This window comes from Drosophila suzukii, chromosome 3 (genome assembly GCF_043229965.1).
Source record: "Drosophila suzukii chromosome 3, CBGP_Dsuzu_IsoJpt1.0, whole genome shotgun sequence".
NCBI lineage: Eukaryota > Metazoa > Arthropoda > Insecta > Diptera > Drosophilidae > Drosophila > Drosophila suzukii.
Genome location: NC_092082.1, coordinates 39,381,843 through 39,397,164, shown reverse-complemented (window position 1 = coordinate 39,397,164; position 15,322 = coordinate 39,381,843). Strand labels below are relative to the sequence as shown.

The 15,322-nt window shown below is 43.1% G+C and overlaps 1 protein-coding gene across 4 annotated transcripts in view; it reads left to right on the top strand.

The window, feature by feature from the left end:
* Positions 1 to 785: 785 nt before the first annotated feature.
* Positions 786 to 15,322, top strand: part of LOC108011916 (uncharacterized) — a 323,723-nt gene continuing 309,186 nt past the window's right edge. For 2 of the 4 annotated variants that reach the window (XR_011604391.1, XM_070996754.1), the window contains exons 1-2: positions 791 to 989; positions 1,092 to 1,318. Coding sequence is in view for 3 of the 4 variants with exons in the window: in XM_070996754.1 (XP_070852855.1) it covers positions 898 to 989; positions 1,092 to 1,318 (319 nt within the window). In the remaining variant the exon portion in view is untranslated. Of the gene's footprint in view, positions 990 to 1,075; positions 1,319 to 1,379; positions 1,438 to 1,498; positions 2,339 to 15,322 lie in introns of those variants that run through there. The other 2 variants (XM_070996753.1, XM_070996755.1) reach the window with 2 other exon arrangements.

Genomic DNA, 15,322 nt, shown 5'->3' with positions numbered 1-15,322 from the left:
AAGAAATTTTAAATAAATACTTAATAACTACTAATACGCTGATAAATGTGATAAATAAATAAGACAACAAATAAATACAATAATAAATATTAAATATCAAAATAAATACGAAAACAATTAACAGCAAAATTAAATAACAATAACGAAATATTCCTCACTTTCCAACACCTTTCAAAATCTCCTAAATTTTTTTATTATATTTTTCTTCCTCTACTCTTGATTTGGGGAGATGGAACTGACCCTCGCCGGTGGGCTTCCGACCTAACTGTCTTGCGCTTTTTTCAACTGGACTAGCTATCACCCGTGGTGATAGCCGCCAGTTAAGGACATCGGCTCGGTTTGGCTCCTGTTGGCTTTTCTTTCCCGCCCTCTTTTTCTATTTCAAATCGAGGTAACCGTGCAGCGCGTAGGGTTGCTACGGGTCACGATTACGCAATTAAGTTCACAACCGACATAAAATTAGAAGTCCAGGACGGGGAGAAAAACCCAGGAACACCACATCCTAACAAAAAAAACATTTCAAATAAATAAATAACAAAAATACAAGCCTTAAAACTACTCTATCACAGAAATTATCACAGATTCTCTTCAGTGGTCATAAATGGGCGAGACGTCGTCGCCTCGACCATTTATTTTGTTTAATTTGGGCGCCAATATGTTACGAACTGCTTTTTTCGGTGGCAGTGCCGCTAGCTTAGTCGTCTTCAGGGCAGAGTACCCCTAATGCCACAGCTCGCAACATAAGTATCGATAACTTCGTAGTCTCACTTTACTAATCTATCGGTCATCACTAAGAACAAAACGTAAACAAAGCAAAAATCTACAAATATTGACGAGAAAATGGATTACATTTGGTGGCTATCGGTGACCTAGCCAAGCGCTCCCACCCAACCATGGATGCCCTCAAGATGCTGCAGGGCACCACCCATTCGCAGTCGGCAGGAGCCCCCTCCTCGCGACTACGGCAACGGTTCCATCTCCCCCACTGGGTAAGCTTATTCACACATAGTGGGTATTACAAAGGTTTAATAAATATCATAAGTACAATCGTATATATACATGCTTCTTTTGACAGATTTATCCTTCCTCAGCCTTCAAGACCGAAACCTGGCCGCCGTCTCGGATATTTACGCGGTCAAAGCAGAGGATTCGTTTTGCTGGAAAAGGGCACAGGCGCCGCGGAAACTATGCTCTACCAGTCATGTATTGGTAGAGCTCGCATGGAAACGCGGCCCTCAAAGGAACAGGCGCGATGCGCGTGTATATGGTCACCTAATCCTGAGGAGCTCCAGGGGAAAAGAAGGGACAGGCCGAAAAGGTACGTAACTGCACTGTAAACTATACCATTTAACTAATGCTCGCGACCTCTCTAATTTTAGGCAAGCAACGAGGACAAATAAGGCTCTCGGGTCTAACTCCGGATAAACTCACAAACAGGTAAGTAGATATCATATATACAGTCGAGGTACACGTGTATTTAATTTCTCGCAAATTTCAGCCACCGTCGGGCCGGCCTGGAGGCGATTATAGCCCGGGCTGATGACTTCCCCGTCGGAGGCCAGCAGCGACACGGGTCTCCACACGGGAAAACGGCGCTCTCCGGTGAGTTGTGTAAGGGCAGTCCGAGATTCGGCTGCCAGACAAAATGGCGATACTTCTCAGCGCCGCAATGCGACCGCTGGAAGTTCCCGAGAGGAGGAGGACGACGCGGTACGCCGGAACGGACTCACCGGGAAGTCTTGACGTTGTCGGCGTCGATTGTGGAAGGCTTTCCTGGTTGGTCGCTGGCACGGGTCGAACGGACACCGGTTGCTGGGCAGCCAAGTCGGGCTGGTAGGTATGTCGAAGTATGGCGATGTGAGTAGAGTCCAAACAAATTCTTCCGGGGCCCTTTGTATTGGGACCCCGGCTGCCTTTATAAATGATAAATATTAAATACCGAACTACTATAGAACTTTCACATAACTCACTATTTAATTTAAGGCACAAAGAAAATTTATACTAGCACTTCTAGCTGCATCTGCCTTGATTGCTGGACAGTATGGCCGCGACTATCACGCAATCTGCTGATCATCGCCCCCCGCCATATTACATGGCCTCTCTCGACATTGGGTCATTGGATACATGGGCCATTTGAAGTAATCCCAGAGCGAACCGGGATTAATCTTCAAATGGCCAGATCGCCCGCCAGACTCATCCCGCTGCTGCAGCTATCGCCCTATCGACCTAAACTATCGATAACGTCGCTCCCACTCGAATCCAATTGCAACAAATAAAATTATTTGCATGGGCTTGTGAGGAATGAAATACTGCTGAAATAAAATTGGATTATATGAAATAAGCAATTGGTTTTTTTTTGTTCGGTTTAGAAATTAAGATATATTTATCAAATAATACTAATAAAAGAGAAGAGAAGCGAATAAGTTTATTTCTAGAGAGTTTGATGTGGTTGTAAGAATAATTTAATTTAAATCCTTTCTTAGTTGGGGTTTTTTTCTAATTTTTGTGTGCTTGTCGTCTTTTTTTTCATTTTTTTTATATTTGCAAGTCTGATTTTACGTACCGAACACGCGATTAAAGGCAATGGGAGCTAACTATGTATGTGTGTTTTCCAGGTTTGGCATTGGAAAGCGCATGGCGTAAGTCAGTTACGCATGGCATAGAACACAAAAGAAAAAAGGGAAATAAAGGTACAGTGAAAAAACTTGCTAACGATCCGGCGGCGAAAGATCTTTTGCAGCGGTCGCTAGAAAAAGAGAGTGCCTTCTTTCTTGATACTCCTTATGTCATGTTCTTTCCTTCTGCTTTAGCAGGTGGGGGGATATTTTCTATTAATTTCACTATGTTGGGCTTTATAGACTTATTTTTTTACACTCGCACATCTTATTTTTCCTTTCGTATGTATTTTTTTCTTTCTCTTTGTTTCCTTTTCTTTCACTTTACACGTGTTTTAGTTTTTCCGTTCTGTTATGCCGCAATATTTCACTCCTCTCACATTTTACCTTTGTTTCGCAACTTCGTTTTTCATTTCTTAACCCAAAATAAATTAGCAAAAAAAAAAAGCCCTCATTTATCATACTACTTATAGGTCTCTGTTGGGCTATTTTCCAAAATTTTTTCACGCTTTGGGGACTTAAAAAAAACTGTGCAATCTTAGGGGCTGCGGTATTTTGATTGCAACTGGCGGACTGAGCACGACGCGAACTACTATTACGCTTAACCAGCGTAGTCGGCGCGAAGGGCTTTGGGCCTTCCCGGCTGAAATCCGAGAGAGAGGCGGGAAGCCGGTCGCTCTGGGAAGCTGAGCGAATTCCCTGGATCGGGAAAAGTTTCCAACCTGGAAAACGGAGTGCTGAGTGGCTGGAAATTGTCTATCTCCGACGAATTGACTTGTGGCTTTCGGTCTGGGCGAATTGGCTTATGGCTGGATGGGGAAGTACCTTTCCTTTTGGTTGTTTTGCCAATTAAAAGCTGCTTGTTGATTTTGCGGCTGCGTGCCAAGCTGGACACACATCGAGGGAAAGAGAAAAAAAAATGCATAAGCACTCCCTTAGATTGACTATATATATAGCTTGGTATATTTACCTAACTTGGTACTAAGAAATCAAAAAAAATATAACTCCTTTTCGTTTTTATAGTTCCGTTGGTCTGCACGAGCTTTCACGTGCTTCCGTTACGGAAAGGAAAAATAAATTCTTTTTCAAGGCCCTGAAACCTTTTGGAGCTGCTGGACTGTCCTCCTTGGCGATCAAAATCGAAAAGAATTAGCCGAGCTCGTGGCCAAGGTATGTTACCCCCAACCGGATGTATTGGGCCGCCAAAGATGTAACCAATCAGCCGATTTTTCTTTTTTTTCCTATTCTCAAAAGTCAAAACCAAGAATGGCAATTTGCTCTTAGTTTCTGCCCTTGCCGATACCAACATACTTGATGGCAGCACTGTTTCGCTTGCTTGTTCTGATGGGTTGTTCTTGCTGCCTACATTTGGGGATTCCTAATAAAAGCTCGAACAAGCATTTCTACAGTATTTTAGACCATCTATGACGTGGGGAGAAACACATTACAAAGGTAAATATTTTGGATTAAAATTGTCAAAAAATAAAGCAATACGAAACAATTTTTTTAAGATGCGACCAAAGTTATTTATCTTTAAATTTAGTCGTTATTATACCCGTTACTCGTAGAGTAAATGGGTACTAGATTCGTCGGAAAGTATGTAACAGGTAGAAGACAGCGTTTCCGACCCCATTAAGTATGGATATTCTTGATCAGGATCAGCAGCCGAGTCAATCTAGCCACGTCCGTCTGTCCGTCCGTCCAGATGAACGCTGAGATCTCGGAAACTATAAGAGCTAGGCTATTGGGATTTGGCATGTAGATTCCTGAGCTTCTTGCGCAAGTTTGTTTCAGCAGGGTGCCACGCCCACTCTAACGCCCACAACCCGCGCAAGAATGTGGCTCCCAGAGTTTTGATGCTAGAATAAAAATTAACCTAATGGCTTGACATCAAAATGTAAAAAAACAGAAACCACAAACTGCAATTCTGCCATAATTCCATTTCTTTTTTAACATTTTTTATTTTGCCATTTCTCTGTTATAAATTTTGCCAAAGTGGTTTCAGGCATACCTGCAAAAAATTGCATACATTTTTTTGAGCCTCCTTAACGAAGTTTCCCAATTTCTTCCTATTCCGTATGTCCATTGTGACATCGCTCTTTGGCATAGGGAAATAGCCAAGCTGTTAAGTGTGATCGCATGCTAACAAAAAAACTATTTAACAGGCGTTTAAGTGAACAAAGAATATGTGCGAAAAAAACGTATCCAGCTGGAAAACTAATGAAAATAAGAATACTAAAAGCAAGATATCCGTGCGTGTGTGTAAAAATATTTTCTCATTTGTGTGTGTTTATACATACATACATATTTTAACAACTGGATTGTGAAATGAGATTCGTTTAAATACAAGTTCTTTATAATACCCACTGATACCTTTTGTAAAAAAATATTCATTTGCAAGTCCGAATAAGACTTAACACACTTCCTTCAAAGAGTGAAACATATTTCAAATTTTGAAGTAATTTTGTTATTCTCAAATTGAAATTGCGTTCCAATATTTAAACAAATACATATTAATGTTTTAACAAAAAGATTTGCGGCTGTCCCTCACACCTTTCCGCTACATTGTTATTAATAAAATAATATAATTCTTAGCTAGAACCAGTGGGAAAATCCAGAAATATCGTTTATGGGGAAGTTTGGTGAAATTGTAATTTTGAAATGAAGAGAGAAGACTTCATGCATTCCAATATTTAAACAAATACATGTTAATGTTAAAACAAAAAGATTTACGGCTATCCTTCACACCTTTCCGCTACATTATTATTAATAAAATAATATAATTATTAGCTAGAACCAGTGAGAAAATCCAAAAATATCTTGGTGAAACTGTAAAATTTTGAAATTAAAAAAAAATATGCAAATACGCGGTTAACGCTTTTCGTCATGTTGTTTTTTCAGCGCGGTACTCATATAAGCTAAGGAGATACCAGAAAAAATATCAGACTTCGCGCGTGAATTTCGATGAACGCCTTTAGCCACGACCCAAAGAATAAGAAATTTAATCTTTGGCGGTGTTCGTGCAGAAGCGGTGTGGAATTTAAAAATTAAAAATGATGATCACTTTTTCATTGATTTCAAAATTCTATTTTTCCTGACACCATTTTGGGCGAGTTTGAAAATGGGACAGCCAATCTCGGCTCCATTGCTTCCAAAACTGACGAATCAAATTTTGATGATGATTTTGCCCCAGTATAATCGACGCCGGTCGCAATGAATGGGCGGTTCGGTGGGTTGACCCTGTGTACCGGCTGGTCGCCCGTCAATTGACTTCCGATGCTAGGTGACGCGCGGAAGCACGTGATGCATTTTCGAAGGTGTAACGAACTGATTTTGTGTGTCTGCTCGCTACGAGATTCGTGCGGCTAGCTCAGAAGATTGTGCGTTCGTCCCACCAAATTTATATGACGTGATTGCCCGTAGATCAGTGAGAAAACAAAGTGTTCAAATGGTAACAGTGGGATTTATTCTCGTGGTATTAGTACAGCGGGCGTGTGGCTGGGCTGACTTCGGTATCTCTTGGCTCTGGTTCCGCCGGCTGCTGGCGCTCCTCTTTCTGGCTCCTCGACGCGTTGACTCGTCCTCCTCTGGATCCTGGGTCTCGGGACGCTCGTAGTGGCCGTCTCTGCTTGCTTGCCGACGCGTTGCCTCGGGGTCGCTTGTAGCGCCTTAGACCCGCAGAGAGTTCGGCCTTGTGGGCTTAGGGAACCGTCACCGTTCTCAGACTAGGGTGAACAAGCCTTGCTCTCCAGGCTGACGCCTTTCGAGGCAATACCTGTCCCTTGCTCTGTCCCGGACGGTCCCGCAAGGTTCTTGCTCAGTTCGCGCTGACAGTCAAGGCTGCCGCCCGGAGGCTGTCTAGCGGTTCACTTCGCTTTACGCCTAGCGCAGACGAACGTTCCACCCGGCTTCACCCTAATGCGTGACGTCCGCGACGCTCCTGCGCTCCCCAATGAGCTCCGCGCGGCGATGGTAACGTGGCTGCCGGAAATGTCTGCTGGCGTCGCTGTCGATGTCCTCTGCGCTGTCTTCTGACCAGTATCTCGTTGTTCTGGCGCTCGGGGAGCTGGGCGGTCGCTGCTCGGGAACTTCGCCGGTAATCGCAGGGCTCTCTAGGCTGCCGCCTCTTGAAACCGCAAATCGATCTACCGCTAGTCCGTCACGCCAGGTCCTGCTTGGTCGGGCAAGGTACGCTGGGTCGCAGACAACTTTCCTCCCCAAGCTGACGGCTCTTCGTCGTAGGACTCTTTTGCTTGTCTCTGACAGACCCGCCGGGCGACTCGCCAGGGTGTGGTCGTGACAAAGTTAGAAAACAAACGCCTTGACTTAGCCGCGTGATGCCTTTCAGAACTCAGCCACCTGTGTCTCAATTCGGAGATTCCTGATGTCCTAATCCCGAAAGTCTCGACGTGGCAATCTTGCTCCTTGTATGCTTCCCACGGCGCTGCTTCCGACGACTCGCTTGGTTGTAGCTCCCTCGTAAGTTATTTGCTTGACTGACTGTTTATTTGGTACTTTAATTGATCTTGAAGGTTTGACCGCTTGTGGCACGCCTGTGTGCCGCTCCACTGCCGAGATGTGGCACTTCCTCTCCCGGTCCAAAGTTCACGGGAGAGTCCAAAGTCCGGTGGACTTCCGTTATCCCCTTTTGCATACGGCACTCTTGCTCTGCCCGCGAAGTCTCAATTCTCTCTCGATCTCCATCCTTGGTCTCCAATCTCTCTCGCTCTCCTTCATTGGTCTCCAAACTCTCTCGCTCTCCTTTGTTGGTCTCCAAACTCTCTCGATCTCCTTCATTGGTCTCCAAACTCTCTCGCTCTCCTTCGTTGGTCTCCAAACTCTCTCGATCTCTTCGCCGCGCCGTTACTACGCGAATTCGCCGCGTATCTGGTAAGCGGCCGGCCATCTGCTGCTGCTTCTATTTGTGGGGAGTTATTCAACTCCTCACAAAGGATTGTTCGGACGGCTCTTCTTCCATTTGGAATCCAGAACTTGTACCAAGTGTGGGCTAGAGTAAGATGAGCGCCGCCATGCAGGGTACGCTGCGGTAAGATGATTGGATGTTTGCGATCGAAAGAAAGGTTGGAATGTTTGAGACAACCGCGAACGCGTAAGATGCCGTCGTCAAGAAAGGGAGTGCGATTTCTTAGGATGCTCTTCGGAGGCAGAGGATTTTCTGCGAGGATCGACATGTACTATTTTCACGACGCAGCGAAATGCATTGTCCAGTTCCTCTGGCGACAGCTGACTGTAAGATCTGGTTTTCTTCGATTGAGTGTTGTGACAAAAGCGCAGTATGTATGCTATGACTCATACGAGTTTGGTGTGAGTCGAAAACCGCTCAATGATATTAATGTCTACTTGGGTGGTGTGCCAACGAATCCGAAAAGATTTTGATTCTAGGGACCTCTGTGTCCGGCCACTCACTGCCACCAGAGATCAAAGATGGAGATTTCTGATGGGGATAGTCCTCTCGTGGCGCTGTCTGCTGGATTATCCGCCGTGGGAACATGTCTCCATTGGTTTGAATCGCTGTGGCCCAGAATGTAGGATCTAGTAACATCTCTTTTGATCCAGTGGAGAACGATAGTGGCGTCCGTCCAGTATGTAAAGGAGATTTGATCGTTTTTCCAACGATTGTTTGCTACTACCCATTTAGTTAGTTTGGTTGCCAGTACAGCGCCGCATAACTCGGTCCTCGGGATCGTGAGGGGTTTCGTTGGACAGATTTTTGATTTTGCAGTGATGAGAGTGGTATAAAACGATGAATCCTGTTGGGGTATGCTCATGTAAACCGCCTCTGCGTAGGCGTGAGTGGACCCGTCGCAGAAAGCGTGCAACTGAATATCATGGCTAAAGTCTGGCGTATACCGTACGCTGCGAGGTATTCGGATTTTGCTGATGTCCTCCAGATTGACACGGAACCTTTTCCATTTGTTAGCGATGGAACTGGGCACTGGGTCGTCCCACCCTAAGTGCTTGCGATCGTTTTGTGGAGGTACTGACTGTTGATCTCTTACTGTGTGTGATTTGTCCCAATTCAAAATATTCTTCGATTCCCTCCTTGTAGCGATCCCATTTGTCTGGATCCCGTTGATAACGCCGCTCTAATTGAAGAAACCTGTTTAATGCGACTTGATGCGATTTTCCTAGTGCCATTGCGGGATCGAAATTCCATTTGAAAGGTAGTCTTACCATGAAACTACCGTTTAGTTGACGTGTGTGCGTTTCCTTAAAGAAGGACTCACACCACCGCTCTTCGTCAGAGTGAAGTGATCGGCTTGGGACAGATTCTATTTCGCAGAAATTCTTCAAAAGCAATTCCGTATCTAAGGCGGTTTGATGACAGCGAATATTAAATGTGTGGATTGAATCCTGGAACTTTCCGAGTATCATCCAACCTAGGTGAGAATTTTGTGCAATAGGTTCGTCTGCATTTCCGATTCGGGTTCCCGGAAGGATAAGACTCGCCATGAGGTCGGCTCTGATGATGAGATCTATGCGCTTCGAGCGATGTATAGAGGATCCGAGAGCTGGAGTCCTTTGATGTGTTTCCAATTTTGAGGCGAAAACGATTCGTTTGGTAGAGGTGAGGTCAGCGAGTTCAGAACGTACGCAGAGTCGACATCTAGATTGAACGTTGGGTTTAGCGACGTTCGGATGCAGCATCTTGCCGTAAAGTTGCACCGTTGACCAGTAGTTTGGCCGACGCCGGCGATCGAAGCGCGGATTTTGCATCGTGGAAGTTGGAGAGCTTGGACGGTATGATCTGAGATTATTGTAGCTTCCGACTCTTGATCGATGAGGGCAGTTATTGATGCTTAAGCGCCGCTCTGGGGGTGGCAGACAATAATCCGTGCGGTAGCTAACAGGATATTCTGTCACGTTGCATGGGAGGCTGTGGAAGAATAACATTGGAGGTTTGGATTAGCAAGGGGGCTAACTGGTGATTTGTCGGTGTTCATAATCGAAGCGATATGAGGTTGACTGCATGATACGGTCGGCGAGTAAGGTTGGGATGCTTAAGTGGTGCTTGGCGTCGCTGCCGGATGAAGTAGAGATTGGTGGCGTTGTCCACAGTGGTAGCAATTCTTTACACTTGAACAGCGGGCAAGCATGTGCGATTTGCTCAGGCAGTTGAGGCATATGTTTGACTTACTCACGACCTACATACGTTAGTAGCAATCCAAGCTTAGGAATCGCGGACATCGACGAAGGATATGATTACCATTGCAGTGTGGGCAACGAAGCACAGGGGGGCTTGGTTGCGCGTGGGTGTTATGAACCGAAATACGTTTTGTGGTGTGATGATCCAGTGCTGATCCAGATTTGTTGGTGCCCGAACATTTTCTATTTTCAATGTACGAGGGAATGTGGGTTTGACTGCCGGGATGATGTTCCCAGGCGGAGTGCTATTCTTTCGGTAAAATCAAGTCAAAGTAAAGGATTATATAACGATCTTTTTTCGAAATTTGCGCTGGCTAGGCTAGACCTAGGTTGACCTTGCTAGTGGACTGTGTTGTAGCATATAACGTTTGATTTGGGAAAAATAAGCGCTGGTGGAAATAAATAACGCTTTTAGCGGAGTACGCGATGTCCTCGGCTTCTAGTTTTAGTCTGGTCGGCTTGGGGTGGGTTTTTAAAGAAAGGGGTGCCGCCACGTTAAATTTCGCGTACTTAGTTTGGGAAGAAAAAATTAGAAAGTAGAAGAAAATGGTCGAAAGAACAACACCAACAATACACAAGAGATACACCTGACTACGCCACTCCCCTTTACTCGCAATATAATTGCTAAGCCCGACCCTACCATGATCCTTTATGTCCTTTTATGCGTCCTCAGGATCCCAGGGAGTGACTACACCTTCTTACCCTGACACTCCGACCTCCATAATCCCCGGATGAGGAGACTTTTAGTTAGAGTTCACTATGAATTTGTTTTATTAATCATAAATAACTACTTTCTTTCTCATAAATGAAAATTTCTTTGCTATTAATTTCACTTTTGGCTCATATTTGGTTTCCTTCCGAGAATTTATAAAATATTCATTCCGGTTTTATTTAAATAAAATTATTTGCATAGGCTTGTGAGGAATGAAATACTGCTGAAATAAAATTGGATTATATGAAATAAGCAATTGGTTTTTTTTTTGTTCGGTTTAGAAATTAAGATATATGTATCAAATAATACTAATAAAAGAGAAGAGAAGGGAATAAGTTTATTTCTAGAGAGTTTGATGTGGTTGTAAGAATAATTTAATTTAAATCCTTTTCTTAGTTGGGGTTTTTTTCTAATTTTTGTGTGCTTGTCGTCTTTTTTTTCATTTTTTTATATTTGCAAGTCTGATTTTACGTACCGAACACGCGATGTGTGTTTTCCAGGTTTGGCATTGGGAAGCGCATGGCGTAAGTCAGTTACGCATGGCATAGAACACAAAAGAAAAAAGGGAAATAAAGGTACAGTGAAAAAACTTGCTAACGATCCGGCGGCGAAAGATCTTTTGCAGCGGTCGCTAGAAAAAGAGAGAGCCTTCTTTCTTGATACTCCTTATGTCATGTTCTTTCCTTCTGCTTTAGCAGGTGGGGGGATATTTTCTATTAATTTCACTATGTTGGGCTTTATAGACTTATTTTTTTACACTCGCACATCTTTTTTTTCCTTTCGTATGTATTTTTTTCTTTCTCTTTGTTTCCTATTCTTTCACTTTACACGTGTTTTAGTTTTTCCGTTCTGTTATGCCGCAATATTTCACTCCTCTCACATTTTACCTTTGTTTCGCAACTTCGTTTTTCATTTCTTAACCCAAAATAAATTAGCAAAAAAAAAATAAGCCCTTAATTTATCATACTACTTATAGGTCTCTGTTGGGCTATTTTTCAAAATTTTTTCACGCTTTGGGGATTTAAAAAAAACTGTGCGCAATATTTCACTCCTCTCACATTTTACCTTTGTTTCGCAACTTCGTTTTTCATTTCTTAACCCAAAATAAATTAGCAAAAAAAAAAAAGCCCTTAATTTATCATACTACTTATAGGTCTCTGTTGGGCTATTTTCCAAAATTATTTCACGCTTTGGGGATTTAAAAAAAACTGTGCAATCTTAGGGGCTGCGGTATTTTGATTGCAACTGGCGGACTGAGCACGACGCGAACTACTATTACGCTTAACCAGCGTAGTCGGCGCGAAGGGCTTTGGGCCTTCCCGGCTGAAATCCGAGAGAGAGGCGGGAAGCCGGTCGCTCTGGGAAGCTGAGCGAATTCCCTGGATCGGGAAAAGTTTCCAACTTGGAAAACGGAGTGCTGAGTGGCTGGAAATTGTCTATCTCCGACGAATTGACTTGTGGCTTTCGGTCTGGGCGAATTGGCTTATGGCTGGATGGGGAAGTACCTTTCCTTTTGGTTGTTTTGCCAATTGAAAGCTGCTTGGTGATTTTGCGGCTGCGTGCCAAGCTGGACACACATCGAGGGAAAGAGAAAAAAAATGCATAAGCACTCCCTTAGATTGACTATATATATAGCTTGGTATATTTACCTAACTTGGTACTAAGAAATCAAAAAAAATATAACTCCTTTTCGTTTTTATAGTTCCGTTGGTCTGCACGAGCTTTCACGTGCTTCCGTTACGGAAAGGAAAAATAAATTCTTTTTCAAGGCCCTGAAACCTTTTGGAGCTGCTGGACTGTCCTCCTTGGCGATCAAAATCGAAAAGAATTAGCCGAGCTCGTGGCCAAGGTATGTTACCCCCAACCGGATGTATTGGGCCGCCAAAGATGTAACCAATCAGCCGATTTTTCTTTTTTTTCCTATTCTCAAAAGTCAAAACCAAGAATGGCAATTTGCTCTTAGTTTCTGCCCTTGCCGATACCAACATACTTGATGGCAGCACTGTTTCGCTTGCTTGTTCTGATGGGTTGTTCTTGCTGCCTACATTTGGGGATTCCTAATAAAAGCTCGAACAAGCATTTCTACAGTATTTTAGACCATCTATGACGTGGGAAGAAACACATTACAAAGGTATATATTTTGGGTTAAAATTGTCAAAAAATAAAGCAATACGAAAACAATTTTTTTAAGATGCGACCAAAGTTATTTATCTTTAAATTTATTCGCTATTGACTATGGACTTGATTCGTCGGAAAGTATGTAACAGGTAGAAGACAGCGTTTCCGACCCCATTAAGTATGGATATTCTTGATCAGGATCAGCAGCCGAGTCAATCTAGCCACGTCCGTCTGTCCGTCCGTCCAGATGAACGCTGAGATCTCGGAAACTACAAGAGCTAGGCTATTGGGATTTGGCATGCAGATTCCTGAGCTTCTTGAGCAAGTTTGTTTCAGCAGGGTGCCACGCCCACTCTAACGCCTACAACCCGCGCAAGAATGTGGCTCCCAGAGTTTTGATGCTAGAATAAAAATTAACCTAATGGCTTGACATCAAAATGTAAAAAAACAGAAACCACAAACTGCAATTCTGCCAAAATTCCATTTCTTTTTTAACATTTTTTATTTTGCCATTTCTCTGTTATAAATTTTGCCAAAGTGGTTTCAGGCACCAGCAAAAAATTGCATACATTTTTTTGAGCCTCCTTAACGAAGTTTCCCAATTTCTTCCTATTCCGTATGTCCATTGTGACATCGCTCTTTGGCATAGGGAAATAGCCAAGCCGTTAAGTGTGACCGCATGCTAACAAAAAACTATTTAACAGGCGTTTAAGTGAACAAAGAATACGTGCGAAAAAAACGTATCCAGCTGGAAAACTAATGAAAATAAGAATACTGACAGCAAGATATCCGTGCGTGTGTGTAAAAATATTTACTCATTTGTGTGTGTTTATACATACATACATATTTTAACAACTGGATTGTGAAATGAGATTCGTTTAAATACAAGTTCTTTATAATACCCACTGATACGTTTTGTAAAAAAATATTCATTTGCAAGTCCTAATAAGACTTAACACACTTCCTTCAAAGAGTGAAACATATTTCAAATTTTGAAGTAATTTTGTTATTCTCAAATTGAAATTGCGTTCCAATATTTAAACAAATACATATTAATGTTTTAACAAAAAGATTTGCGGCTGTCCCTCACACCTTTCCGCTACATTATTATTAATAAAATAATATAATTTTTAGCTAGAACCAGTGGGAAAATCCAGAATTATCGTTTATGGGGAAGTTTGGTGAAATTGTAATTTTGAAATGAAGAGAGAAGAGTTCATGCTTTCCAATATTTAAACAAATACATGTTAATGTTAAAACAAAAAGATTTACGGCTATCCTTCACACCTTTCCGCTACATTATTATTAATAAAATAATATAATTATTAGCTAGAACCAGTGAAAAAATCCAAAAATATCTTGGTGCAACTGTAAAATTTTGAAATTAAAAAAAAATATGCAAATACGCGGTTAACGCTTTTCGTCGGGTTGTTTTTTCAGCGCGGTACTCATATGAGCTAAGGAGATACCAGAAAAAATATCAGACTTCGCGCGTGAATTTCGATGAACGCCTTTAGCCGCGACCCAAAGAATAAGAAATTTAATCTTTGGCGGTGTTCGTGCAGAAGCGGTGTGGAATTTAAAAATTAAAAATGATGAGCACTTTTTCATTGATTTCAAAATTCTATTTTTCCTGACACCATTTTGGGCGAGTTTGAAAATGGGACAGCCAATCTCGGCTCCATTGCTTCCAAAACTGACGAATCAAATTTTGATGATGATTTTGCCCCGGTATAATCGACGCCGGTCGCAATGAATGGGCGGTTCGGTGGGTTGACCCTGTGTACCGGCTGGTCGCCCGTCAATTGACTTCCGATGCTAGGTGACGCGCGGAAGCACTTGATGAATTTTCGAAGGATTGTTCGGACGGCTTGTCTTCCATTTGGAATCCCGAACTTGTACCAAGTGTGGGCTAGAGTAAGATGAGCGCTGTCATGCAGGGTACGCTGCGGTAAGATGATTGGATGTTTGCGATCGAAAGAAAGGTTGGAATGTTTGAGACGACCGCGAACGCGTAAGATGCCGTCGTCAAGAAAGGGAGTGAGATTTCTTAGGATGCTCTTCGGAGGCAGAGGATTTTCTGCGAGGATCGACATGTACTATTTTCACGACGCAGCGAAATGCATTGTCCAGTTCCTCTGGCGACAGCTGACTGTAAGATCTGGTTTTCTTCGATTGAGTGTTGTGACAAAAGCGCAGTATGTATGCTATGACTCATACGAGTTTGGTGTAAGTCGAAAACCGCTCAATGATATTAATGTCTACTTGGGTGGTGTGCAAACGAATCCGAAAAGATTTTGATTCTAGGGACTGCTCATCAAGCTTTATGTTCGGTACCTCTGTGTCCGGCCACTCACTGCCACCAGAGATCAAAGATGGAGATTTCTGATGGGGATAGTCCTCTCGTGGCGCTGTCTGCTGGATTATCCGCCGTGGGAACATGTCTCCATTGGTTTGAATCGCCGTGGTCCAGAATGTAGGATCTAGTAAGATCTCTTTTGATCCAGTGCAGAACGATAGTGGCATCCGTCCAGTATGTAAAGGAGATTTGATCGTTTTTCCAACGATTGTTTGCTACTACCCATTTAGTTAGTTTGGTTGCCAGTACAGCGCCGCATAACTCGGTCCTCGGGATCGTGAGGGGTTTCGTTGGACAGATTTTTGATTTTGCAGTGATGAGAGTGGTATAAAACGATGAATCCGGTTGGGG